General features: G+C 43.4%; 1 protein-coding gene across 1 annotated transcript; it reads right to left on the reverse strand.

The window, feature by feature from the left end:
* Positions 1–346: 346 nt before the first annotated feature.
* Positions 347–27452, reverse strand: LOC117057958 (vomeronasal type-2 receptor 26-like). Its single transcript, XM_033168797.1, has 5 exons — positions 27159–27452; positions 25826–26108; positions 21387–21513; positions 2351–2490; positions 347–373 (listed from the first exon to the last, which is right to left on the reverse strand). Exons 2-5 carry the CDS (start codon positions 25976–25978, stop codon positions 347–349), a joined length of 447 nt encoding a protein of 148 aa, XP_033024688.1. The 5' UTR covers positions 25979–26108; positions 27159–27452.
* Between the last annotated feature and the right edge of the window lie 318 nt (positions 27453–27770).

Genomic DNA, 27770 nt, shown 5'->3' on the forward strand with positions numbered 1-27770 from the left:
TCCTTAAGTAGCTGGCTCATAACCACATCTCTTACGAGCTGCAGCTGCCTCTAATTGTTCCCTATGTCTCTCAGCTCTATGTTCTACAGCTGAGAAGGGAGGAGGGGAGGGGGGGTCACTGCTCCCTCTCCTCACAAGGGCCTGATTCTGGCTCAACTTCTTCCTCCTCCTGTTCTGGTCTTCCCACTTCCCTATCTGATTCTTCCTCTTCTGAGGAGTGCTGCCACCAGTCTTCTTCAGGTATGAATTCCTCTATTCCCCCAGATTCTGCCATAGGTGCAGCCTTGCCGGGGTGTGTGTGTGCTTGCCATCATTCCTCCTCGTCCGGCTCAACCCTGACCTAGGCTTAGATGTAGGAGGTGGTCTTGAAGACCTTCAGGTAAATGGTGGGGACTATGTTTGGGTCTCAATTTGTTTCAGTTGACTTGGAATCAGCTGAGCAAGTTTTTTTGTAGGAGGAAGCGGAAATTGCTTGGTTTATTCTGAGCCAATGCATATTGAGATTGGGAGCATTTTCTCCATTACTAGATGGATCACAGGCCTGGCTGTGTACCTTAAGAATTTTCATGAGGATATTTTTAAATAAAAAAAGAATTACAAATTGTTGCCGAAATGTGGAGAACTGAATTTAAGATAGGCATAATGAAAAGCTGGTAAAATAGAAATTAACAGGTTCTTCCATGGCTATTGACTTCTAATGGAGACCCTTTAATTTACCTCTTAACACACACATGCAAATGCACATAAAGAATATATGTGCCACCAAAAGAGGTGTAATTTCCAAGGTTTTGCACCTGCAGCTGTGGGGGGGGGGGCAGAAAGAGATAACACCCCCTTCACAGGATCGAAAATACAGATCCTTTATTGTGAAGTTATAGACCTAAACAGAGTAAAAACAAAAACAGTTGGTGGGATGGGGGGGGGGGGAAACATAACAAGAATAAAAATTACCAACCAAATTCTTTTCTTCTATCTGATTCTAGCCCTCTTCTCAGTCGGAAGCGGCAATAATTGTGGAATTCAATATAGAGGATTACTAGTTGTGTTACTGGCTACAGTATGGCTGGAACTAGCTAGTATTTGAAAGTAGTGGTTCTGTGCCCAAAAAGGAGGGAACGTACAAAATCTTTTGGGGCGTAGCGTTATCTAAACATTTGACCCAACATACGTGAATCATTGAGGGTATAGAGAAATGCGATAGTTTTGATGTTACATGATATCCATTTGTTAATTGTATTACTAAATCTCATTGTCCTCCTATGCCACCTATATCCCAAACAGCAATCTGGTGGGGCTACCTCCAATACAGTGGTACCTCAGGTTAAAAACTTAATTCGTTCTGGAGGTCCGTTCTTAACCTGAAACTGTTCTTAACCTGAAGCACCACTTTAGCTAATGGGGCCTCCCGCTGCCGCTGCGCCGTCAGAGCACAATTTCTGTTCTTATCCTGAAGCAAAGTTCTTAACCTGAAGCGTTATTTCTGGGTTAGCGGAGTTTGTAACCTGAAGCGTATGTAACCTGAGGCGTATGTAACCTGAGGTACCACTGTATTCAAAATAACTCTTTTTATGTTTATAGATAATGAGAATAGTCAGACAAGATATGTTTAATCAGGGAATATGTTGTAGGATTGCAAACAGGAATGGAGTACTCACAGCAGCAGAACATGTGTTTATATATCATACACATAGACTGTCAGGCTTTAGCCAACAAAACAGAAAACAGATGATAGGATAATTTGCTACTTCCTTTTTATTAATTGCTCCTTGCTGTTCAGATCTGGTCTTAACATAATGATGTAGCATTTTGGGGAAAAGATGGAGCCCAGTATCCCAGCACTGGAGGCTAAGATGGAGAAGATCTCCACAGCCACCATGTATTTCCCCTTGGTGCTCAGGTAGACCGGAACAAAGGAGATCCAAACACTACAAAACAACAACATGCTGAAGGTGATGAATTTGGCCTCATTAAAGCTGTCAGGCAGTTTCCTGGCAAAAAAGGCCACAACAAAGCTGACAATGGCCAAAAAACCCATGTAGCCCAGGACACAGTAAAACAGGGCAACTGATCCTTCGTTACACCCTAGAATGATTTCCCTCATCACAGACTGCATGTCGGAATCGGGAAACGGGGGAGACGTTCCTAACCACAAAGTGCAAATGCCAGCTTGGATAAGGGAACAAGAAAACACAATGGTGCTTCCAAGTCTTTTCCCCACCCACTTCCTCATTCTGGATCCTGGTTTGGTGGCCACAAAGGCCAGAATCACCATGATAGTTTTGGCCAGAACACAAGAAACGGTCACTGTGAAAACAAGGCCAAAAGCCATTTGTCGGAGCAGGCAGCTCACTCTTTCTGGTGGGCTGAGGAAGATCAATGGGCAGAGAAAGCAGAGCAGGAGAGATGTGAGGAGAGTGTAGGTGAGGTCCCGATTATTTGCTCTGACAATGGGCGTGTCCTGATGTTTAATAAAGATGGCTTGGACCACCACTGTGAGGAGAGAGAGAGAAAGAGCCAACAATGCTAAGCCCATCCCCAGAGGCTCTTTAAAAGACAGGAAGCTGATGGTCTTTGGAATGCATTGTGATTGTTCCATGTTTGGATAGTGATCTTCGGGGCACCCGACACAGTCATCCATATCTGGAGAGGAAATAATACTTTCAGATTTCAGATGCATTGGAGAGTTCCCAATGCTGCTAGTATGGAACTGTTAGGGTTAAAGATGTTTCCAGACAAACCAGATTGAAAGCAATGCATGAGAACTTCACCTCAGCACTGTGTGCTATGCTATTTCGGGTGTCCCCGTAAGATACATTGTACATTTAGTGGTTTAGAAGTACATTCTTACCATATCATACCCTCCAACATGTCTCTGATGAAAATAGGGACGTCCCATTCCATAATGATAATTTTACTATTTATACCCCACACATCTTGCTGCATTGCCCCAGCCACTCTGAGCAGCTTCCAACATATATAAAAATAATAATAAAATGTTAAACATTTAAAAAAAACCTTCCCTATATAGGATTGCCTTCAGACAACTTGGGGGTCGGATAACTTCATACCCTTCAACATTTCTCCAATGAAAATAGGGACATCCTAAGGAAAAGTGGGACATTCTGGGATCAAATCAGAAACTGGGATGTCCCTGGAAAATAGGGACACTTGGAGGGTCTGCCATATTAGCAATTATTTACCTATTTACTTAACATTTCCAACAACTTCTAACATGACATATGTTTGAAAAGTACATATCTCGTGTCTCTTACCCTTCCGGGATGAAATCTTGCCTTGAGGACACGGAGCACAATCATAGCAGCAGAATGGCTCTCCCTCCTTCTTTTCCTTGCTGGAACCAGGAGGGCAATTTGGGTTACACTCAGAAAGGGGTGGAACCTGCCCGTATTAATAAGCACACAAACATTTTTTATCACACATAGATTTTTAATGCTTTGGGTTTCATTTTTTCCCCCAGCCAGTAGTAGAAAGACACTAAACTATTGAGAGCCATACTACTTGTTTTGCTATTTGTAGTTTTAAAAAAGAATGCTGAAACTGACCATCTGTGAAAAGAGTGCCTGAAGGCTAAAACTGGGAAGGGAACTGGGGGTTCATTTTCACCAGCCCTTCCCCCATACATAAAAGGAATACTTGTTCCACCACCAACCTTCCCATACTGAACAGAAAGTATTAAAAAGGCTGAACATGCTTAGAACCCTCCCTATAATTTTGAACTTTGTGTTGTTATCTTCATCCCCAAATATGATGAGACTTTAAAGGAGTTCAGCCAAATGCTCTTAGAAGCCCCCTTCACACTTCCTGCCATGCTTTTTATCTTAATTGATGCATCTTCAAATGTATTTTGCACTTCAATGTGTATTTTTCAAATCATTTTTGTCCATTTTTCAGTTGAGAACTAGACCACAAAATTCAGAGAAATGTGAAATCTGAAGGATAATTAATGATCCTTCCATCTGTGTACTAATCTGAGAGATACAAAGTCAATCAGCTTTCATTAGATTGTTGCTATATGAAATTCTCCTCCATCCCTAGCCCACGGTTCCTTTTTCCTTAGGATACAAGTGGCTAATTTAAGCACATTACACACACAAATAAATGAATTTGCCTTTGGTGTCTCAGTAAAATTATAAAGACTCTAATGACAAAGCTATGGTAACTTAGATGGGTTTGGGGGGGGGGTTGGAGTGGAAGGAACTAAAACTGGTCCTCCTGGCACAGATTGTTTGAAACAGCCTTGGGGGGAAACGAGGTAATATTTGAAGAAAAAAGTATTTCCTGCAAAACCTGAAAGGGTATTAAACTGCTGAAAGCCCAGTCATAATTAGCTGCAAACTGGTCCATTTAAGCTCCTCTCTAGAAACAATCAAGATGTGAGGCGGGTAGTAACATGGGATAAGTGATGCTAGGAAGAAGAAAATGAGGTGGATAAAGAAAAGTTTTTATCCCTCTCTCATAACACTAGAACTCAGTGACCTCCAATGACATCTATTGGAAGATTCAGGACAAATAAAAGAAAGTGCTTCTTCATGCAGTATATTTAAAACTATGGAACTCACTCCAAAAGGAGGCGATGAAGGCCACCAAGCTGGATGGCTTTAACAGAGAATTAGAAAAACTAATGGAGGATAAGTCTACCAGTGAAGGAGAAGCTGTCAATGGGTACTAGCCTTGAGGGAGGTTAGCGGGTATGTCTCTCTAGTCATAGGGAGTATGCTGCTGAATACCAGTTGATGGAAACCACAGAAGGGGAGAGTGGTCTTCTGATCAGGGTCTCCTACAAGCATCTCGCTGGCCATTCTGAGAACCATATTTTTATCGATTCATTGATTCATTTATTTTCTGTACCACCCTCCATCTGAAGGCACAATCCAATATAAAATCATATTTTTTTGGTTTAAAAATACAAAAATGCACAACATAATAACAAATGAAACAAAAAAACAAATAGGTTAAAAGGCCATAGATAGTTCAATCTACCAATGGCCTGGGAGGAATGCATAAAGATATGTAGGGAAATGCCAGGTGAGCATCCCTGGGGAGAACTGATCCTTCCCCAATCTAAGAAACCTATTTCCTCAATCTACAGTTGGTGACAAAGAACAGCTGCCCACAACCTCCATGTCACCTGCTTCCATCTCACCAAACAGCATTTGATCTCCAAGCCACAAACCCCTTATTTTTGTCAAGAGACTCATGAAGTTCCCTGGGACAGAAAGAGCCCAAGCCAACAGCCACATGCCATGTCCGGATACTGGACAAGACTGGCCATTGGCATTATCCTGGACTTGTTGAGCATGGGCCTGATCCAGCAAGCTCATCTTATGCCGAGTTTCCTGCATCACCGGGGATTGGACTACATAACTTCCAGGATGACTTCCAACTTTATGATTCTATTATAATTAAGCAGTGCAGAGGAAAATATTTTGAATCTGGCTGGAAAGGCAGGTATGTGCTGGACTGATGGCCTGTAAGTACAATAACATTCTATTTCCCTATCTCTCCTGGATGTAGGAATTATGCCTCACCTGGCGAAAGCTTCTGTGCCACACTATTCTTTTGTCATCAATGGAGAATTCCTGGCCGGGGGTATCCTCCACACCTACTCTTCCAACCTTGACTCTCATGAAGGAGTTATTTGGGAAAGTGACCAGATTGGTAATATCAAAGCCATCTTTTACTACCCTGTTCTCACTAAAAGATATCATTTCTTCAGCAGAGTTGTTAAAGGAGACACTCCTAAGGAAAGGATGGAGCTGCATTGAAAGGGAAATAGAAATTATAAAGTAATGCTAATGTCTCTCCTTATTGGCACTCAGAATGCCTCCAGACTGTCAGTACATGCAGGTAGTCCTATGCAAACATAATCCATTCCTGAGAGTGTTCACATAGCAAGCTGACAATTTCCATTGTTTTCTATGGGGAAAATCCCAATGTATTCCAAAAAAAAGAAATGAGAAAAAAAAACCATGGTATTTAGGTCCCACTGCTTGTATATCCCCTCCCAAAGGAATTGTAGGGTAACGAGCCTCATGTAACCAGCATGCTTGAGTCTGATTAATGCACAAAGTGGTTAATGCCATAGAGAAAGCTGTCCTACCAAACTTAGCCTAATTCACTTTCCTTCACCTCGGGAGGAAATGGGTAACAAAGCCTTTTGTTCTACCCAGTCTGCATGTGAATTCTGTGTGTGAACTGCTGGCTCTAGCCACATATTTTAACCAACCTCCTTTGTTTCTGACAAGAATGGAATCTGAATCTAGTGTTTCTATACCAGTAGTTTAGGAACTTTACCATTTTGTGACTGCTACATACCTGTAGAAAAGCACATGAATCTGATCTTTGATTGTTGTGACTTACTAAATGTGTGGTCCATCTTTGTGCTAGGGAAATGGAATGTTTGGGGGTTTAGTGAAAAGGACACATTTACAGTTTTACAGTCTAGACTTCCACACTTTTACTTTGCCATGTTAAATCTCTGCTGGGGCTCTCTCACCAAAGGGTAGTTGCCAAAAAAAATTGGGTCTTGGCTTCCCAGGATTTCTAACAAAGATGACTTGAATTAACAATTTAAGTAAGTAAGTAAGTAAGTAAGTAAGTAAATGTTTAAAACACTCCCCCCCCCTTTTTTTTTTGCTGGTCATGGACAGCCATTTTAGGGGTGTGCCCAGTCTTTCCCGCCTCCTTTCCTCAGCCACAGCTGCATTTTTTTCAGCGTTGTCTGCCACTCTCTGCCAGCTCTCACTTCTCCTCTCAGTGTAGGATCAAATCTGCCTCTTAACTTGTGTGCAAAGAAGCTCTGTGTGAAGGAGCAGCACAGTGCAGGATTATATCCTCCTGCTTCCCTGCACACAAGTTAAGGGGGGATATGATCCTGCATTGAGTGCTCAAAAATATTCAGGGTACTGTCTTTGCTACATATCACATTACCTGCCAAGGCTTTAGCTTCTGAAACTCTTGCATCCCTCCTTCCACCACTGCCTTGAATTTTGTCCTGGGCAAGAACATGGCATGTAGAGCATGTGCTACGGCATAGATAGCATTATAGAGACTGTAGCTGTGGCTTGTTATGCTCATCTCAAAACCAGATGAAGGGAGATCTTCCAGCTTCTCCTCTCCAGTGCAGGTTCCACTGGCCTGCTCCTCTGTACTGGAGTTTGGAAATAAACAGAGAAATACTTGTGCCCAAAATTGCTTGAGAAAACCATTTCCATTTGCCTCAAAAGGATTTTGGACCTGAAGAAAGGCTTTGAATTCTTGTACAACATTTGAATGAACTCTAAAGGAGAGGGAACCCTGGAAGACTTGCATATCCCAGTTCATTTGAAAGGTCAGTGCTGTGAAATCCAGTTGTGCTGTCAAAATCCACACCTTGCCCTCAGATATCTTGGTTCCATTGTCCAATGCACCTAGTGCTACCATTATTCGCAAGCTAAGCATGGACTCTGTTTCTCCATAGACAACAACAACCTTGGCTTCATTTTCCATAATAACTTGATAAATTTGGATCCATTGGGAATACATGGCGTAATACTCAGTCAAATATGTTGTTTTCACAGTTCTCTCTGAGAAGGCCAAGCAAATGCCTTTCTGGGAAAGCAGAGTTTTCAGGGTGTGAATAAATCTCTCTCCACTGACATTACCTGCAGCAAGCAACCCAACCCACGTCCAACCAAAGTGCTGAAGTAACTCAACAATCCCAGTGTACTGATGGGCTTCATTGGGCACCATCCTATAGAAGGAAGTGGATTGGCTTTGACCAGCATCCTCTGGAGCAAAGGAGCCATAAGTGAGCTAAAGGAAAATAAAGGCACATAATCCATAAATGTAGAAGAAGGACTGGGTATGTGCTTCCAGGGCCAACCTGCCCAGAAGTGAGATGAGGTGGTAGCCTCAGGGAGGGGAGCTCCAAAAGCAGGAGGCAGTCACAGATCTAGCCTCCATAAAGTGCTTGTCAGGCATCCCCATCCTTCTCTGCCACTGCTGCATGCCAGTTTTCCTACAATACTGCAATGCAGCTTCCCTTCCCTTTCCCCTCATCTTCCTTCCCCATTTCATCTCCCTTGCTTTACTAGAACAATTGGTTATAGATATAGGTATTTGGTTTCAATTAATCACCTTGTCGTGCACTATCTGAAAAATGAATGGAATTGTGAATTAGAGGTTCCTATTTTGCCCAAACAGTGGGACAATGTTTTAGCTTCTGTAACAAATGTGTCTTTATAAACTATTTCTTATACACCCAATAAATAAAATTTAGAATATTGTGCTACATTTCTACAGAAAGGAATTACCTATCTACAATTCCATCGTGCTGGAGGAGGACTATGGAAAATTCTTTTCGAAACACATGTTTATGTGATTTCCAACACTTACAGATTTTGGGAGGAAAGTATTAGGATGAATACTAATACTTGAGGGGGAAAGAAAATCTTCAGATGATCATGGGGAATGAGTGTGAAGTTCCCAAGGCAGTATCTTACCTGAGGAATCTTGTAGATGCCCAAGATGTTTGCCATTTGGAGAGAGGAATCAAAGTCAAGTCCCCCAATAACTGCCATCAGGTGTTTCTGGGTGTTACACTTGTAGTTGGGTATAAGTGTGGAGGGAAGGTTCAGAGCAGCCAGGTAGGTCATCCTTTCATTGAAGTAACTGTCATAGATGTGGAATCCTAAGGTGATATTAGGTAAGATCTTGGGGTTCTCATTGATCTCCTTGACAGCAAATACCAAGGCCAGGATATGCTGGTAGTTCTTTGGCAAAATACTGCAATGAGAATTTTATGCTGTATACTTGGGAGATATGCTACGCAATTTTTTTTATAGAAATTTGGACCTCATGACAATTCTTCAACATTTTCATGTAAATTGTGCTGTAACATACACATATCTGCAAAGCAGTTTCCCCTTAAAGAATTCATTGCATTCCACTTGTATACCACTGTCATTTATATTTGCATTATTATCTTTTGACATTTTACCCCAATATATGCATTTTGTATACATTGCTTGACTGGAACACGGCACTCCAACATTTGATGAAATGTGAAAGCACAAAACATACACATACATATATCTACAGGTACTGATCAAAAGAGCTGCATCGAAATGCAGAGAAGTAGATACCCTAGTTTAATGGAGTACGTAGTTCTCATCACTTTCAGATCTGTGACACATTTATAACTAGGAGCATCATAAAAATCTAGCCTGATTGGGATGAGAACACCTGGGATTCTTAGAACTCTACCTCAAAGGGGAAGTGAGCTTTTAAGACCCCTCACACCAGGCTTTCTGAGGTGAAGTTCAGTATTCAAAACAGAGAAGGACTTTCCATCTCAAACTAAGCAAGTTTAAGCTGTGGGTCTGCTTGTTAAACTCTTCTTGGAAGAAATTTGGTGGGATATGGGGAGCAGAGAGCACACTTGCAGGCAGCCTCATCTCACTGACACATTCAGATCTCCTTTTCCTTCCTTCCAAGCCAACGCCTCAGCTATGCAGAAGTCCCCCCCCCCCCATTTCTGCCTAGAAGTAAATCCCTCTGAAATCAGTGGAACTTGCTTTTGAGTAAGCCCGGTTAGAGCTGGGGGTGTTTTGGTATCGTTTGTTTACTTAACACATGAAGTATTTACAAGATATCAAGAAGTTGGTGGATAGGTAGCCTTTCCGTGAAGTCTTCTTTGCCAAAAGAAGTAAAGAGGTGAGAAGCAAGTCCGCCAATAATAAGATGACCAGGTTGGTAGTATTCATGTGGAATTCTGGACAGATCATGGATGGCACAACTAGTGGTATGTTTGCACACCATATGTGGCAGATGAAAGAGAAGGGGCACAATAAACAACAGCATACTGAGGCAAATACTATTTCTTATCAGAAATGCTCATTTCCATCTAGAATGTGTTTTCAATATTCTGCCTTGTCACGAACAGCACTTCTCTAACAATTCACAGATTAAAATACTATTTTGCAACTCGACAAATAGAAAAGCAGAAATCCTTCCTCTGCCTCTGACTTCTCCCTTGCTTAGAATAGAAGGAAGGGGTTTTTATACCCCTGTTTAGACTTCAGCTGGTATTTTCTAGGAATCCATTGAGACATTATCCAAGGGAGATTTATTTATGACAAGACTGATAATTACAGATGAGATAATAACTAGGTCTCTTTACATCAGGAAAATTGAACAACTGGCAAAAAACATATTGTCATAGACCTGAACAGAATAAACACAAAAATTGTACAAATAAAATTTTATAATACATTAAGGTGGGTTGTAATAAATAAAGGATATTAAATATCAGGAATATTTAAAATATTTTAAGCTAAGATACACAACATTATATATTAAAATGCAGAAGTTATGAATGAGTTGGTGGGCTGGAGAATAAAAATCACCAGCCAAATTCTCTGCTTAGATCTGATTCTAGCACTCTGTCAGAAGTGGTAATGATCATGGAATTCAATATCCCACAAAAAGGGTTGGTACAATTTTGGTGGGACACTGAATTATCTGAACATTTGACCCAACATAGGCGAGTCATTGAAGGTATAGAGAAACGGAATAATTTTGATGTTACATGGTTTCTATTCATTTGCTATTTTTTTGTAAATAATTTTATTGGTTTTTTTCACAATTAACTTCCACAATTAACTACAAAACAACAACAATTGCCCGTTAAAAGGTAAAGGGACCCCTGACCATTAGGTCCAGTCGCAGATGACTCTGGGGTTGCGGCGCTCATTTCATTTTATTGGCCGAGGGAGCCGGCGTACAGCTTCCGGGTCATGTGGCCAGCATGACTAAGCTGCTTCTGGCAAACCAGAGCAGCGCATGGAAATTGCCCATTACACGTGTACAATTTGAATCTAGATTTCAAATTAAACAGATACTGTATCTACTTTAAAAAGAAAACAAATTCAGTTTGTCCACACAAAATCACAACTTAATAATCTAGAGGAGAGTAAAAGACTCTCACTGATCCAGTTCTCTAAAAATGTCTTGAAGTAAGATAAAGAGTTACAGACACAGGTAGGTAGCCGTGTTGGTCTGCCATAGTCAAAACAAAATAAAATAAAAAAATCCTTCCAGTAGCACCTTAGAGACCAACTAAGTTGTGTTCTTGGTATGAGCTTTCGTGTGCATGCACACTTCTTCAGATACACTGAAACGGAAGTCACCAGACCCTTAAATATAGTGAGGGAGTGGGGAGGGGTATTACTCAGAAGGGTGGTGGGAATGGGTGATCAGCTGATAGGTGTGGAAAACCTGTTGACAACTGCAATTGGTCTTACAGGGAAAGGCAAGGGGTGAGATGGCTAAAGATAGCTTTGTCATGTATAATGAGATAAGAATCCAATGTCTTTGTTCAGACCAGGTTTCACCATGGTTTTAAGTTTGGTGATTAGTTGCAATTCAGCCACTTCTCTTTCCAGTCTATTTCTGAAATTCCTTTACCAGGCTTCCAGCTCTAGAAAGGCAGGGTAGGGGCTCTTGGGTGTTGTGTGATTCCTGGCACTTCCTTGCCTGTCGATATTCAGCCTCTATAGCCAGTTCCAAGCTTTAAAGTTCCAATTGATCTTTTAACGACAACAACAAAAAAACTTTAGAAGCAAGCTCAGTCTTCTTTAAATCACTTCAACCAAAATGTACATTGCAAAGTCCATAGATGCTTCCATACACTCACCCCACAGAGTACTTCAATAGTCTTGTTTCAAGCTTTCTCTGCTGGGCTCAAATTCACCTATGACTTTAGTGCAAGGTCCTCTCCACAATTCTCCATTATAAATCCAATAAAAGGTAGTAAATAATGGGTTTCAGTTGCTTTTAATCCATCTTTCACATCGGCAGACATATCTCTAATAGATACCATTCTCACTTGCAAGTTGTTTCCATGCAGTGATAATTACCCAGAAGAAGGGGATGGACTTCCTTTTTACTCCTCCGTCTAGCACCGAATTCAGCCAAATTAGATCCAATAATTAATCTTCTTTACGTTTCCGTTGGCTTAAATGTAGTTTTTGGAAGATCTCTGCTGCAGGTAGGAGTTTGAGGCCTCACTCCCTCAGAGCTGCAATACTGCCGTGTCCACATGTTCAATCTCCGGTTCCCCTCCCCACTCCCTGTTCCTCTTGGAACAGGGGTTTGAGGGTAGCAGGAGAACTATAGCTGTCAACTTTCGCATTTGAAAATAAGGGATCAGCAGCCTCACCTATGACAGTCACATGGCAGTGGTGGGCGGAGCAGCTAGAATGCGGCGTCCGCGCTCTTCCCCCACAGCGCCTTTGCTGCTAACTACCATAACTGCTACCAGTTTCAGAAGAAACTGAAAAGGGGGAACCACCTTTCCCCCGCAGGTCAAGCCACTGCCTCACAGCCGGCTCCTCTCTCTCCTCGCCGGTAGCCATCGAGGGACAGCCTCCTCCACCTGCTCTTCCTGAAGCCACTCCACTTGACGGCGCCACCGCTCAGCAAATCCTCCTCGGCCGCTGCCGCCGGCGGAGGCTGCTGCTGCTGTTCGGCTCGAGCGCGAGGAAGCGACGGCGAGGTCTCCGCACTGCGGCGCTCGGTGGCTCCCGCTTTGCTGCTGCTGCCCTTGCTCTTGCTGCCCAGCTGCAGGTTTCTCCACAGCTGGGCCTGGAAGAAGGAGGACATGGACACCGGCTCGGGGTCACTGGGTTTGTCCGCTGCTGCTGCCTCAGGCTCCATAGCCGCTGCCTCCTCTTTCTCCTTCTTCCCATTTCTTGGCCGCTTCTCCTCCCGCTTCCCCACAAACGCCACCACCGCCGGCGTCTACTGCTGCGGAGGCAACAGCAGCAGAGCCCGGTGGAGCCTGGAGCCTTCAATCCAGGCCGGCCGAAGGAAGAGGCTGCGATAGGCGGCTACCTCAGCGGCGTGCCGGCCGGCCCGGCTTTCTCTCCGTCCCGCCCCGCCGAGCAGGGCAGGCAGGCAGGCAGGCAAGCAGTCCCTCCGGCAAGCAGAGGAGGGCGAAGCAGGCCAGCCCACCTGCCGGGCGAGAGGCGTGCCCGGCCCCTGGAAGTGCTGCCGGTTCCGGCGCAGCAGCCAGCCAGGGAGGAGAGAGAGAGCTTGGCCAGGCTGCTGATGGAGCGCTCCCCCCAGCGGCTTCTCACTCACTCCTGGCTCTCCTCCTCCGCTTGCAGCCGAGGGAAGCGCCGACGGCTTGTCTCTCCTCCCTCTGGGCCGGGGGTCAGCAACCTGCGGCTCCGGAGCCGCATGCGGCTCTCTGACAGGTCTCCCACGGCTCCAGCATGCCCCCTTTCAATGCCCTTTCAATAATAATTAAATGGTTATCGGCAAAAAAAAGGGCCAAAAAAAACATGAATAATCCGCATCAACGTTGAACAGCTGGGCGGTCTTTCTCAGCCCTCTCAGGGTTCCCGAGGGCAGACCCAAGATTGATGTCCACCTTGACCACTCCCAGAGAGAGGAAGCGACTTCTTCACACCAATAAGCGTGTGGGGAGGGCTGAGCTTTTACCACCTTGGCGTGCCGATTGGCAGGACAGATCGCCCGCCTTGGCGCATAGGCTCAGAGCCGGGGCCTTACCGCCGAGGTAGCCACTGAGGATGAAGGCGGGAGGCGGGCACGGGAGAGTGATGCTTCGTCCGGCCAATGAGCCGCCGGGATGCCTGTTCCTGTTTGAGGGGAACATGCCAATGAGGGTGGCGTTAGGGCGGGGAGAAGAAGGAGCTGGGCTTTGCAAGTTATCGAGAGAGAGAGAGAGAAAAGAGACGGGATAATAAAGGCGGCGGAGGTGGCGGCGGCGATTGGAGCGGCCCCTGTTCTGAGCGGCCCCTGTCGGGCGGAATCCTTTTCAAAGCGGCCGCGCGGAGGGCGGAGCAGGCGGGCCAGGCGTCGCCATGACGGGAGGGCGGTGATGGTCGCCGACAGGATGAAGTAGAGCTGCTTTGGGGCAGCGGCGGCGAAAACGTCCGGGCTGCTTCTGAAACCTCCGCCAACCGGTGCTTCGCCAGCGCTCGCTGCGGGCGGTGTACATGCTCAAGACGGCCCCAAGGGCGGCTCGGGGGCCCGGAGCCCCGAGGCCGGCGCGCTGCAGTGCCTGGCGTGATTCCCCCCCCCAAACCTGTTTTTTGCTTTTTGGCTTTTTGCCTTGCTCTCCCACCCCCCTCTCTTTTTCTTCCTCCCCTCCTTTTTTAATCCAAGAGGAGAAATCCCATTTTTAAAACAAACAAACAAACGAAAAACAAACAAACACCCCCACAGCTGCTGCAGCCACTCTATTTGAATTTTTATTATTACCCTTTTCTCCCTCTATCCCCCCTTTTTCTTTTCTCTTCCCCTTTTGTTTTTGTTTTCAAAAAAAGGAAAAAGAAGAAAAAGATTTCCCCCCTTTATTTTTTTTTTAAACTACTACATATTTTTAATAGATATTCTCCCCACCCCACCCCACCCCCAATTTATATTTTTCCACCCCACTTTTCCATTCCCCCCTTTTTCTTTCTTTATTAGTTCGCTTGCCAACCTATCTTAGAGGGGGAAGCCCTCTCTCCCACCCACCACACCCCCCAAAAAACAACTTTGAGCTGAACCCCAAAAAACGGGGGTAGATCACTGCTGAAAGTAGATCACAGTTTCTTGGGAGTTGGCCACCCCTGGTATAAGACATGTAACTAGAATAAAAATTTTAAAAAACCAAGCAAATAATTGTAATAACTACTGTAATAAAGCACTGCTATAATTATATATAATTTCCCTAAAATTTTGGTTTCATTCGCCTTTCCGTGCTGAAATGTCACAACCTGAATGACCATGGCTTGCCCCCCCCCCAGTTTTGATCCTGGGTACGCCCCTGAGTCAATGCAAAAAAGTAATAACTTATTCCTGTTGTTTTTACTAATTATACTTTGCATTGGCTCCTATACGTTATTTATTATTATTGCATTAAGGTAAGAAACAATATATGCAGTGTTATATTTGTTTTAAATGTCGCAATGGTTTTGCGGCTCCCAGTTGTTGTTTTTCCCTTTGGAAACGGGTCCAAGTGGCTCTTTGTGTCTTAAAGGTTGCAGACCCCTGCTCTGGGCATTCCCGGCCCTCTGGCCTGGGCGGAGGGGAAACCCCAAGGAGGAGGGCTCCACCTCCGCCGCCTCCCACCTGCTTTCCCAGGCCAAGGAGCGCCCGTCGCTCGACAGCCAGCTTCAGCAGCCTTCCTGTGTGCTCGGCAGGCCTGCAAGGTGGCCAGCCGGAGGGGAGAGAAACAAGCTGTTGAGCACAACCTGGGAATATACGGGTTTTTGAGTCATCTGGGACAGCAGCGGGAAACGCGTTTAAAAACGGGGGATACTTGACAGCTATGAGGAGAACCCTTTTGCGGACTACTGGACCCCTTGACACCTTGAGGCTTTTTAGGGGTTGTGCCTCACCTTGGCGCTTCCCCCTGTATCTCCGCAGGACTTGAGTCCGTCAGACAATCAGACTAGCGGTCCTTTTCACCATTCACAGAAACCGGAAGTCCCTATTCATTAATTATATTAATATTGTCATCCTCCCAGGCAACCTGCATCCCATACAACAATCTGGCCGGGCTACCTCTAATAATGGGAATCACTACAACTATACCAGAAAGATATAGATGTCTCATACACCCCAGGTAGTGTGGTTGCTGACCTTGAGCCAGACATCCTGGAGAGTGAAGTCAAATGGGCCTTAGAAAGCCTCGCTAACAACAAGGCCAGTGGAAGTGATGATATTCCAGCTGAACTATTTAAAATCCTAAAAGATGATGCTGTTAAGGTGCTACACTCAATATGCCAACAAGTTTGGAAAACTCAGCAGTGGCCAGAGGATTGGAGAAGATCAGTTTACATCCCAATCCCAAAGAAGGGCAGTGCCAAAGAATGCTCTAACTACCGCACAATTGCACTCATTTCACACGCTAGCAAGGTTATGCTTAAAATTCTACAAGGCAGGCTTAAGCAGTACGTGGACCGAGAACTCCCAGAAGTGCAAGCTGGATTTCGAAGGGGCAGAGGAACCAGAGACCAAATTGCAAACATGCGCTGGATTATGGAGAAAGCTAGAGAGTTCCAGAAAAACATCTACTTCTGCTTCATTGACTACGCAAAAGCATTTGACTGTGTCGACCACAGCAAACTATGGAAAGTTCTTAAAGAAATGGGAGTGCCTGATCACCTCATCCGTCTCCTGAGAAATCTGTATGTGGGACAAGAAGCTACAGTTAGAACTGGATATGGAATAACTGATTGGTTCAAAATTGGGAAAGGAGTACGACAAGGCTGTATATTGTCTCCCGGCTTATTTAACTTATATGCAGAATTCATCATGCGAAAGGCTGGGCTGGATGAATCCCAAACCGGAATTAAGATTGCCGGAAAAAATATCAACAACCTCAGATATGCTGATGATACAACCTTGATGGCAGAAAGTGAGGAGGAATTGAAGAACCTTTTAATGAGGGTAAAAGAGGAGAGTGCAAAATATGGTCTGAAGCTCAACATCAAAAAAACTAAGATCATGGCCACTGGTCCCATCACCTCCTGGCAAATAGAAGGGGAAGAAATGGAGGCAGTAAGAGATTTCACTTTCTTGGGTTCCATGATCACTGCAGATGGTGACAGCAGTCACGAAATTAGAAGACGCCTGCTTCTTGGGAGAAAAGCAATGACAAACCTAGACAGCATCTTAAAAAGCAAAGACATCACCTTGCCAACAAAGGTCCGTATAGTTAAAGCTATGGTTTTCCCAGTAGTAATGTACGGAAGTGAGAGCTGGACCATCAAGAAGGCTGATCGCCGAAGAATTGATGCTTTTGAATTATGGTGCTGGAGGAGACTCTTGAGAGTCCCATGGACTGCAAGAAGATCAAACCTATCCATTCTCAAGGAAATCGGCCCTGAGTGCTCACTAGAAGGACAGATCCTGAAGTTGAGGCTCCAGTACTTTGGCCACCTCATGAGAAGAGAAGACTCCCTGGAAAAGACCCTGATGTTGGGAAAGATGGAGGGCACAAGGAGAAGGGGACGACAAAGGATGAGATGGTTGGACAGTATTCTCGAAGCTACTAACATGAGTTTGGCCAAACTGCGGGAGGCAGTGAAGGATAGGCGTGCCTGGCGTGCTCTGGTCCATGGGGTCACGAAGAGTCGGACACGACTGAACGACTGAACAACAACAACAACAACAGAAGAACTTTTCTATGTTCATGGATAATTTATTTTATTCAGCAAATGTGCATGATACCAGCAGCTGGTTAGGTTTTATGTAGATTTGCTCTGTCTTATTCACTGAAATCATCTAATGTACTTCTACAAAAATTCAATAACCTTTTCTCCAAAAAAAATAATGTAAAGTATGAGACCAGCAGCCAGGCAGGATAGGTTTAATCAGGGAAAATTTTGTAGGCTTGAAAATAGGAATAGAGCACTCACAACAACAGAACACTGGCTCCAGGATGTGTGTTTATATTGTCATAGAATTGGGAGGGGGACCGCTTGCTAAACTGTAGAAATTAATAAATGGTGTGATTTTGATTATTTTGAATGTGAAGGGAGAAAATACAAGCCGCAGAGGAATTCCTGGACTAGCCTATGCAAAACTCCCAGGCCAAACTAGGGCCATTAAGAAACAATACAAGGCCACTGAGGGCCATTGGCAATACAAAAGAACTGTCCTTCCCCCTTGCCCCCAAGGTGTGTACAGATACAAGGGTTTGAAACATAGCTGTCAATTTTTCCCTTTTCTTGCAAGGAATCCTATTTGGAATAAGGGAATTTCCCTTTAAAAAAAGGAAAAGTTGACAGCTATGGTTTGAAAGGTTGCCAGGGTAACTGGATGTGAGGTGATAGGAAGGGAGTCCCGAGCAAGGGTTGCTGGGAAGAAAGTTGTGCTTATACACACACACATACACACGCACACACGGTGAGGCAAGGCTGTGTGAGGCCTGCGGGTTCCATGTCAAAGTACTCTTGCAGCCAACTTGGTATGAAAAGTTGGACCACCCTGGGCGAAACAAAAATCTACCTTCTTGCATCCAGGCCTTTCTGTCTTGACAATGGTCTTTGATCTAGGTCTAATTGTCCCCATTCAGGACAACCATGTATGCTTGGATAAAGCTTGCTGGTGGGGCCTGTGCCTCTAATTGTTGGGATTAGGGCAAGATAAGCTAGCTCTTGTTATTTTCGGTCTGTACTCAGGTACCAAAGGTGTCTTTGTATCTTTTTTTAAACTGTGATTTTAAGGTAAAATTGTTCTGTTTTCTACTGTAATCTCCTAATAAAGTATTTGCTTCTATTTGCTTTTTTGGCTTCTTATTGTAAGCTTTTGCTCTGAATCTGGTGCCTGGCAGCTTGCTTATGGCTACTGAGTAACTTGTGGACTTGTGGCGAGACGACAAAGGGCAGAACTTTGCTTTTTGTCTTGGGGAAAGTCATTGGATGTCTAGGAAAAAACTTGAGTACCCTGACTCAGAATTTTGGGTGACTTCGCACGGGTGCTGGCAGGGTTGGTTTTCCCTGGGTATTGTTTGGTAAGAGGACATCGTCAGAAATGAAGTTCTAAGTCAATTAAAGACCTACTTGGCTACAATACCACCTCCTGCTGCTTTTACCACGTAGTGAGGATAAAGGAACAACATAGTAACGCCCAGGGAAGTTCAGACATTCACATGTGCCTAAGCACAGGTCTCTATGCCTACGGCTTCCTTAGTGAAAAGAAAACAGAACAAATGTCTCTTCCAGTTTGCTCCATGACCAGCAGTGGAATTGGACTTCCTTCCCAAGACCTACACCAATGATTTAAAGCAAAAAGGATACTAAGACCCAATAGTCATATAAGTTGACAAATAAAATTAATCAACATTTTAAAAGCATTTAGAATACAGAACATAGCACACACACAAATAAAAAGGACTCTTAGCTAGCCTGACCAAATACCCCCTCCACTGTCCCCATCTCCAAGGCAAAAGGGTGTTCACACACCTTCATTGTAAAAGCAGGCCAAAGTAAAACAAGAGGGACAGCAGAAAGAGAGAAACACTACCCACCAAACAGGATCCAGGGGCAGGACAACAGCACCCTTATAAGGTGATGATCCTATGAAACAGGCCTCAATATTTTGTGGTATCCATTACAGCTTCTTCGTTTTTCAAATGCACCATGAAGTCCAAAAATATTAGGGAAACCTGTCTCACAGGGACCACAAAGAATTTCAAAATAAATTGCACATAGCAATTGCAGCTAAAAACAACAACAACCAATATAATCATACAATAAGGATAATGAGAGATTATATTGCCCACATTCTACTAGAACAAAAAACAAAGATGATAGGATAATTTATTATTTCCTCTTTATTAAGCACTCCCTTCTATTCAGACCAGGCCTCAACACAATGATGTAACATTTTGGGGAAAAGATGGAGCCCAGTAAGCCAGCACTGGAGGCCAAGATGGAGAAGATCTCCACAGCCACCGTGTATTTCCCCTTGGTGCTCAGGTACACCGGAACAAAGGAGATCCAAACACTACAAAACAAGAACATGCTGAAGGTGATAAATTTGGCCTCATTAAAGCTCCCAGGCAATTTCCTGGCTAAAAAGGCCACAACAAAGCTGATAATGGCCAAAAAGCCCATGTAGCCCAGGACACAGTAAAACAGGGCAACTGACCCTTCGTTGCAGCCTAGAATGATTTCTCTCATCACTGAGTGCATGTCAGAATCAGGGAATGGGGGAGAGGTTCCTAACCACACTGTGCAAATGCCAACTTGGATAATGGTACATGACAACACAATAGAGCTTGCCAGTCTTTTCCCCAACCATTTTCTCATTCGGGATCCTGGTTTGGTGGCCACAAAAGCCAGAACCACCGTGATAGTCTTGGCCAGCACACAAGAAACAGTCACTGTGAAAACAAGGCCAAAAGCCATTTGTCGGAGCAGGCAGCTCACTCTTTCTGGTGGGCTGAGGAAGATCAATGGGCAGAGAAAGCAGAGCAGGAGGAAAGTGAGGAGAGTGTAGGCGAGGTCCCGATTGTTTGCTCTGACAATGGGTGTGTCCCGATGTTTAATAAAGATGGCAAGAACTAATATTGTGAGGAGAAAGAGAGAAAGAGCAAAAAGTGCTAAGCTCATCCCCAGTGGCTCTTTAAAAGACAGGAAGCTGATTGTCTTCGGAATGCATTGTGATTGGTCCCTGTTTGGATAATGATCTTCAGGACATGCAACACATTCATCCATGTCTGGAGAGAGAGGAAAAACACTCAGCTTTCAGATATGTTACAAATAATGTTGCCAATACAGAACTCTTCAGGTTAAATTAGGAGTATCACAGAAGCTTCACCACTGTAACTAAGCCACGTTTTACCGCCTGTGTTTTCTGATGAATGGAAAAGCACATGAACCTGACATTTGAAGAGATTGTGTGTAACCCAATTTTTAACTTACCAAACGTGTAGTCTTTTGGAAAGATCTTAGAAAGGCATACAGTAGTAACTTTGGTTACGAACTTCGCAAGGTTCGCAACCAGCAGCAACTACTTCCAGGTTAGCGGAGCTCGTAACCCGAAGCGTGCATAACCAGAAGGTTTGTAACCAGAGGTATCACTGTTTTAAAGCAGACCTTTCCAAACTTTTCATGTTGGCGACACACTTTTTAGACATGTATCATTTTGCAACACAATACTTTAGTTTTACCAGCAAACCGGAGGTTAAACTAAGCCCTTTCCAGCCTTGGAAGGAATGCCGGGAACATTTGTGTGATACACTTACACACTGCAGCCAACACACCAACATGCCACAACACACAATTTGGAAAGTTCTGTTTTAAAGGATACTCCCCAAAGACTACTTGCCTCAAACTTGGATCTTAGCATCCAGGAAATTTCCTTTTCCTTTTATATACCTGTTTGTCACCAACATAAACCACATTCTGCAATTTAGTTGGACAATGGTGGTAACTACAAATAGAAATCATCCTTGTATCAATTGTTCAGAACAGGAACTAAGGAATGTATCTTATACCAAGTCAGATCACTGGTCCATTTAGCTCAGTATTGCCTGCTGCATTTTAATCTCTGACAAAGATGAGATCATGGGTTATAAACCTTTTCTTGCTAGGAAACGTCCATATTCCTTTATGTCTACCAATAGGGATGGAGGAGAACTTTGGTTTTGTTGCCCTTTGAATAAGATTATCCAAATTGCACTCCTTTCACCAACACACAAACCAAAATACAGTTGCCCTGAAAAATGTGTACTTCTCTAAAAAATGGTGGTGCCATTCTCCAGTCAAACAATGTGTACCAATTATTTCCTTGATCTTTTCAACAACTTCTAACATGACATATGCTTTGAAAAGTATACCACTTGTGTCTCTTACCCTTCTGGGATGAAATTTTGCCTTGAGGACATGGAGCACAATCATAGCAGCAGAATGGCTCCCCCTCCTTCTTTTCCTTGCTGGAACCAGGAGGACAACTTGGGTTGCACACAGAAAGGGGTGGAACCTGCCCATTTAAATAAATGCTTTAAAAAATTAGCACACAGAAATTCATAGCATGTTTGCCTTCTGTTTCCCAACCCACAGCTAGAAATAGGAAGACACTAAACTATTTATTCCAAAAGCAGGACCAAACTGACCATCTTTGAGCCCCCTTCCGGCATTCAAAAAGCAAGCATGAGGGCTCAAACTGGGAAGGGGATTGGGGGCTAATTTTCACCAGCCCTGCCAATTTTGTCTCCATACATAAAGAGAATACCTCTTCCACCAACAATTTTACCATATTGAATGGGAAGGTCTGAAATACTGAACATGCTTAGAAGTCTCCTTGTGGTTTGTAACTTTGTGTTATTATCATGGTTCGCAAATATGAGGAGAAGGTTTCTAAAGGAGTCCAGCTAAATGCACTTAGAAGTCCCCTTCACACTTGCTGCCATGCACAGGAAGGCATAGTGGGTGGAGTTTATGCATGGAGTATGCACAGCCTTTCTTAGTTTGAACCTCACAAGTTCTTTTGGGAATACTTGAGAAGGGATTTTATTTTTAAGATAAAGCACACTCTTGTGTGGGAAAGTTTATATAATATAGTTGCAGAGTTAAACGTTCCTTATTTAAACCTGCACAACGACAAGCGGATTACTGACTCGTTTGAGTCTTTTGTCCTTTCTTGATTGTCAATCACTTTATCCCCCTCAAAATAAAGATACACATGAATCTGATTAATAACCAAAGTAAAGTAATTTACTGACAGATTCATTCATGTACATATTTAGGTTGCAAAACAAAAGATACAAACTATTTAAACTATATTAGTGAGTCTCTTAACACATCTTTAAGCAGCAGCAGCCTAACCGACCAACAGACTAAAACTGACACAAAGTGGCAGTTGGTCCTCCCTTAGAATGTTGGACTTGACTGACATCATCCCACATCCTGATCTCTCCTGGGGGTCCAGACTGGGTTGCTGCTTAAAGTTGGCTGCTATTTGCCCCTAAAGGTGCTTTTTTCTATAAACAAAACCTTAAAAGGTAAATAGTATGTGGGGTAGAGGATTGGCAGGAAATTGTGGTACTTCTTTTATCTAGAGGTGCAGGGTACGGCATTTTGGAAAGGACAAATCAGTATATTTCCTGTCTATATATGGTAAATTTCATATGTTTAATCAGTCCTTTTTTCTGAGGGGATGCAGGAGTACACATACCTCTAAACATTTTGTGAATCTTTGTACCTTTGTCCATTTACTGTATTTATTTTCCCCATTTTGAACTATAAAATGGTGATTTTAAGTCAAAATGAGAGTATCCCTAAACATTTTTTAGGGGAAAAAATCACTGTGTTTAATCATAAATTCACTAAATCCCATTTCCACATGAATCCACAACTAAATTCACATTTAAATGTCTATCTTATCTTAATATTTGCATTTCTATGTTTCTTTTATCTTTCAATATGTATTTTTCAAACCATGTTGGTCCTTTCTTGAGCTGGGAAATGTATCACAAAATTCAGAGAAATGTGAAACTTAAATGATAATTAAAGGTGTTCTGATCTGAGTACTAATATGAGATGTATGAATTCCATCAGTTTCCATAAAACTGTAAACCATATGAAAATATCCTCCATCGCTAGCCCACAGTTTCTTTTTCCTTAGGATACAGGTGGGTAGTGACTTTGGTGTCTCAGTTAAATTCTAAGGATTCTGAAGCCAAACTATGGTAACTTAGGTGTGATTTTCCCCCACCCCAAGTAGAAGAACTAAAATTAAACATTAGAGAACATTTTTTTATAAAAAAAAAATACACTTGAAAAATGAGGGGGGGGTATTGGGGGGTATTTCCTGCAAGATTTGAAAGGGTATTAAACTGCTAAAAGCTCACTTGTAATTTGCGGCAAAGTGTCTAGTCCATTTACAGTTCTTCATGCAGTATAAACTATGGAACTCATTCCCACAGGAGGCCGTGATAGCCACCAACTAGGATGGTTTTAAAAGAGGATTTGAAAAATTCATGGCTATTAGCCATGAGGGAGGTTATGCTCTGTCTTCACGGTCAGAGGCACTATGCTGTTGAACACTATCTTATGGAAACCACAAGAGTAGAGAGCACTCTTGGGCTCAGTTCCTGCTTGTGGATTTTCCACAAACAACTGGTTTGCCAATCTAAGAAAAAATGGTGTAGAAGATGGGCCATTGGCCTGATCCAGCAAGCACATCTAATGTAATGCAGAAGAAAATGCTTTGAATGAGGCTAGAAAACCAGGTATGTGCTGGGCTGATGATCTATAAGTGCGTAATATTTTGTTTTCCTATATCTCGTGGATGTTGGAATTATGCCCCACCTGGTGAAAACTTCTGTGCCACACCATTTGGTTGTCATCAATGGAGAATTCCTGACCTGGGGCAGTGTCCAAATCCATCCTTCCAACTTTGACTCTCATGAAGGAGTTATTTGGAAAAGTGACCATGTTAGTAATATCAAAGCCAGTTTGTACTTCCCTGCTCTCACCAAAAGATACAGTTTCTCCAGCAGAGTTGTTAAAGGAGACACTCCTAAGGAAGGGATGGATCTGCATTGAAAGAAAACAGAAACTATGAAGTATGCCTCCAAATGCTCAGTAATCCCTCCAAACTGCCTGCATTTTCTGGGAGGGTTTCATGCACATACCAGAATGTTATGTTTGCACAAATAAAGTGGAGTTAAAGTGTTCTGTCACACTATTGCAACAAATCCATTTTTCTCAATTCCTTCTCAAACTTTCCCTCCCTCAATCCATAATTTCTCATGCCCTCTCCTTTTTGGAGTATCCATAGAATGAGAAAGTTCAGACTGAGGGAGAGAGAAGTGTGGGAAGAGAGTGATTTGGAGGCGAATATCATATGGGCAGTGTGGGTGAGTTCTGTGTTGTAGGGAGTGATTACTTTGGTTTGATTTAATATATGTATTCCACCTTCCAAAAACAAGTGTTGAGCTCACGGTAGTATAAAACAATGTTTTCCAATCCAATGTCCTTTTTACTGCCATGCAGCATGAATGGACAAATTAAATGGCAATTCTGGGATGTTTTTGTTTTATGAATTTATTAAATTATAGCAATGAAGGAGTAAAGGGATGAGAAAGGAGTTCAGAAGACTGCAAAGAGGACTGCTGGGAGGTAATCTACACTAATTTCCAGGGCACTCTTCATGTCAAACAAATTGTATTTAATGAAAAGGAATTACCTGCCAAGGCTGGAATTTCTGAAGCTCCTGCATCCCTCCTTCCACCACTACTCTGTATTTTGTCCTGGGCAAGAACATGGCATGTAGAGCATGTGCTATGGCATAGACAGCATTATAGAGACTGTAGCTGTGACCAGACATGTTCATCTCAAAAGCAGATGAAATTAGATCTTCCAGCTTCTCCTTTCCAGTGCAGGTTCCACTGGCCTGCTCCTCTGTATTGGAGTTTGGAAATAAACAGAGAAAGACTTGTGCCCAGAACTGCTTGACAAAGCCATTTCCATTTGCCTCAAAAGGATTTTGTGCCTGAAGAAAGGCTTTGAATCCTTGTACCACATTTGAATGAACTGCAAAGGAGAGGGAACCCTGGAAGACTTGCATATCCATGCTCATTTGAAAGATTAATGCTGTGAAATCCAGCTGTGCTGTCAGAATCCACACCTTGCCCACGGATATCTTGGTTACATTTTCCAATTCACCTAGGGCTAGCATGAATCGCAAGCCAAGCATGGACTTTGTTTCCCCATAGAATACAACAACTTTGGCCTTATTTTCCATAATAACTTGATGGATTTGGATTGAGTAGGACTGCGTATCATAATACTCTGCCAAATATGTGGTTTTCGGGGTTTTCTCTGAGAAGGCCAGGCATATCCCTTTCTGGGAGAGCAGAGGTTTCAGGGTCTGAACAAATCTCTCTCCACTGTGATTATCTCCAGTGAGCAACCCAACCCACGTCCAACCAAAGTGCAGAAGTAACTCAACAATCCCAGTGTACTGATGGGCTTCGTTTGGCACCATCCGGTAAAAGGGAATGGACTGGCTTTCATTGGTATACTCTAGAGCAAAGGAACCATAAGTGAGCTAGAAGGAAATAAAGGGACATAAATATAGTAGAAGGAATTGGTATGTGCATCTCTAGCAGGTGTTGTGGCAAAGACAATTGTAATGACAGTAGGGAGTTCTCTTTACCTCACTCTCCCATGGACAAAAGCAACTTCCCTAGACTCTCTGGCCCATGAGGCAGTGACATAGGAGCATGCCAGGGAGGGGAAAGGATTCATTCATGGTGAATGAATGTGAAATCTCCAAAGCATCTTACCTGAGGAATCTTGTAGATGCCCAAGATGTCTGCCATTTGAAGGGAGGAATCCATGTCAAGTCCCCCAATAACTGCCATCAGATGTTTCTGAGTGTCACACTTGTAGTTGGGTATAAGTGTTGATGGAAGGTTCAGAGCAGCCCGGTAGTTCATCCTTTGATTGAAGTAACTGTCACAGATATGGAATCCCAATGTGATATTAGGCAAGATCTTGGGGTTCTCATTGATTTCCTTCACAGCAAAGGCCAAGGCCAAAATATGCTGGTAGTTCTTTGGCACAACACTGCAATGAGAATTTTATGCTGATTTATTGGGAGATATGCTATGCAATTATTATTATTTAAATGATATGCTGTGCAATTTATCAAGCATCCCATGATTATTCTTCAGCCTTTTGTGCACAGTGTGCCCTATTATACAGAAATCTGGAAACCAATTTCTCCTTTAAAAAATGCATTGTAGTCCACTTGTAGACTCTATACCACATTCACTAATATATGCATTTTTAAATAAATACTTTACCCCAGTATATGAATTTTTTTATACATTGCTCGGCTGGAGAAGTGCACTGCAAAGTTTGGAGAAGTGTGAATTTCAAAGAATGGCTAAGTCCTACATGTACTTGACAACACTTAAAGGTTTTAAAGATACTGATGCTGACACCAACCTCCACAAGGCTTTTGGGTAAAGGTAAAGGGACCCCTGAACATTAGGTCCAGTCGTGTCTGACTCTGGGGTTGCGGCGCTCATCTCTCTTTACTGGACGAGGGAGCCGGCGTACAGCTTCCGGGTCATGTGGGCAGCATGACTAAGCCACTTCTGGCGAACCAGAGCAGCGCAAGGAAACACCGTTTACCTTCTCGCTGGAGCTGTACCTATTTATCTACTTGCACTTTGACATGCTTTCGAACTGCTAGGTGGGCAGGAGCTGGGACCGAGCAATGGGAGATCACCCCGTCTCGGGGATTCGAACCACCAACCTTCTGATCAGCAAGCCCTAGGCTCTGTGGATTAACCCACAGCGCCACCCACATCCCACAAGGTTTTTACCCCAGACCAAATTCCCTAAACAACCACCTGCCCAGTTCATTCGCAAATTGATTCAACTGCTAGGTACCATCTGTTTTGGCCTCCAAAGCTCCACAGGTCCTATTTCTGGCTGCTTGGACAGTTGAGCTCATTTAAAAAATCTGCTTTTATGGCAGTTTTCTGCCAAGAACTGGGCAGCTTCTTAGCCTAAAATACACACCAGCTCACTTGTTCTAATCTTCGCCACAAAATATTGTTAACAAACTGGGTTTAGGGAGCTTAAGTTTTATCTGCCCACTTTCACCTCAGCTTTCTCTTGTCTTTGCCTCACACCTCACTCATTACTTCTCCCAAATGACAGTTAACTGCCATTTCTTCACTGTTCAGAACCTTCAGCCAATCACTGTCTGTTGTTCCCAAAACGAAACAAAATGAATGTACCTGATCCAGACCCTGTCTATAAATATTAAACACAATTGAATCTCTTTCCCCTTCCTGTCTTCCTGCCACTAAGTAGCTGAACAGGTCTGCACCACATTAAGAGCACAAGGCATCAAACTTTGACACTCACACACTGACATCAACAGAGACCATAAAACATTTTGAAAGCACCAAGTACAAACATATACAAAACATTTATCTGCAGGTACTGATTTGATCTAACAAAAAGTTTTGTCGAAATGCCGAGAAGTAGGTAGCCTAGCTTAATGGAGTAGTTCTCATCATTTTCTGACCTGTGACACAACTTGCTGATCAGAAGGTCGGCGGTTCGAATCCCAGTGACAGGGTGAGCTCCCGTTGCTCAGTCCCAGCTGCTGCCCACATAGCAGTTCGAAAGCACATCAAAGTACAAGTAGATAAATAGGTACCGCTCTGGTGGGAAGGTAAATGGCGTTTCCGTGCGCTGCTCTGGTTC

This window comes from Lacerta agilis, chromosome 14 (genome assembly GCF_009819535.1).
Source record: "Lacerta agilis isolate rLacAgi1 chromosome 14, rLacAgi1.pri, whole genome shotgun sequence".
Lineage (NCBI taxonomy): Eukaryota > Metazoa > Chordata > Lepidosauria > Squamata > Lacertidae > Lacerta > Lacerta agilis.

Excerpts from the sequence above, each read along its gene's own strand:
- LOC117057958 (XM_033168797.1), bottom strand. The coding sequence starts at position 25,978 with ATGAACTACCGGGCTGCTCTGAACCTTCCATCAACACTTATACCCAAC. Across the intron at positions 2,491-21,386 it reads CAAAATTTCATCCCAGAAGG|TGGTGGTCCAAGCCATCTTT; the intron begins GTAAGAGACACA and ends CTCTCCTCACAG. Across the intron at positions 374-2,350 it reads TCCTCAGCCCACCAGAAAGA|GTCTTCAAGACCACCTCCTA; the intron begins GTGAGCTGCCTG and ends ATTTACCTGAAG.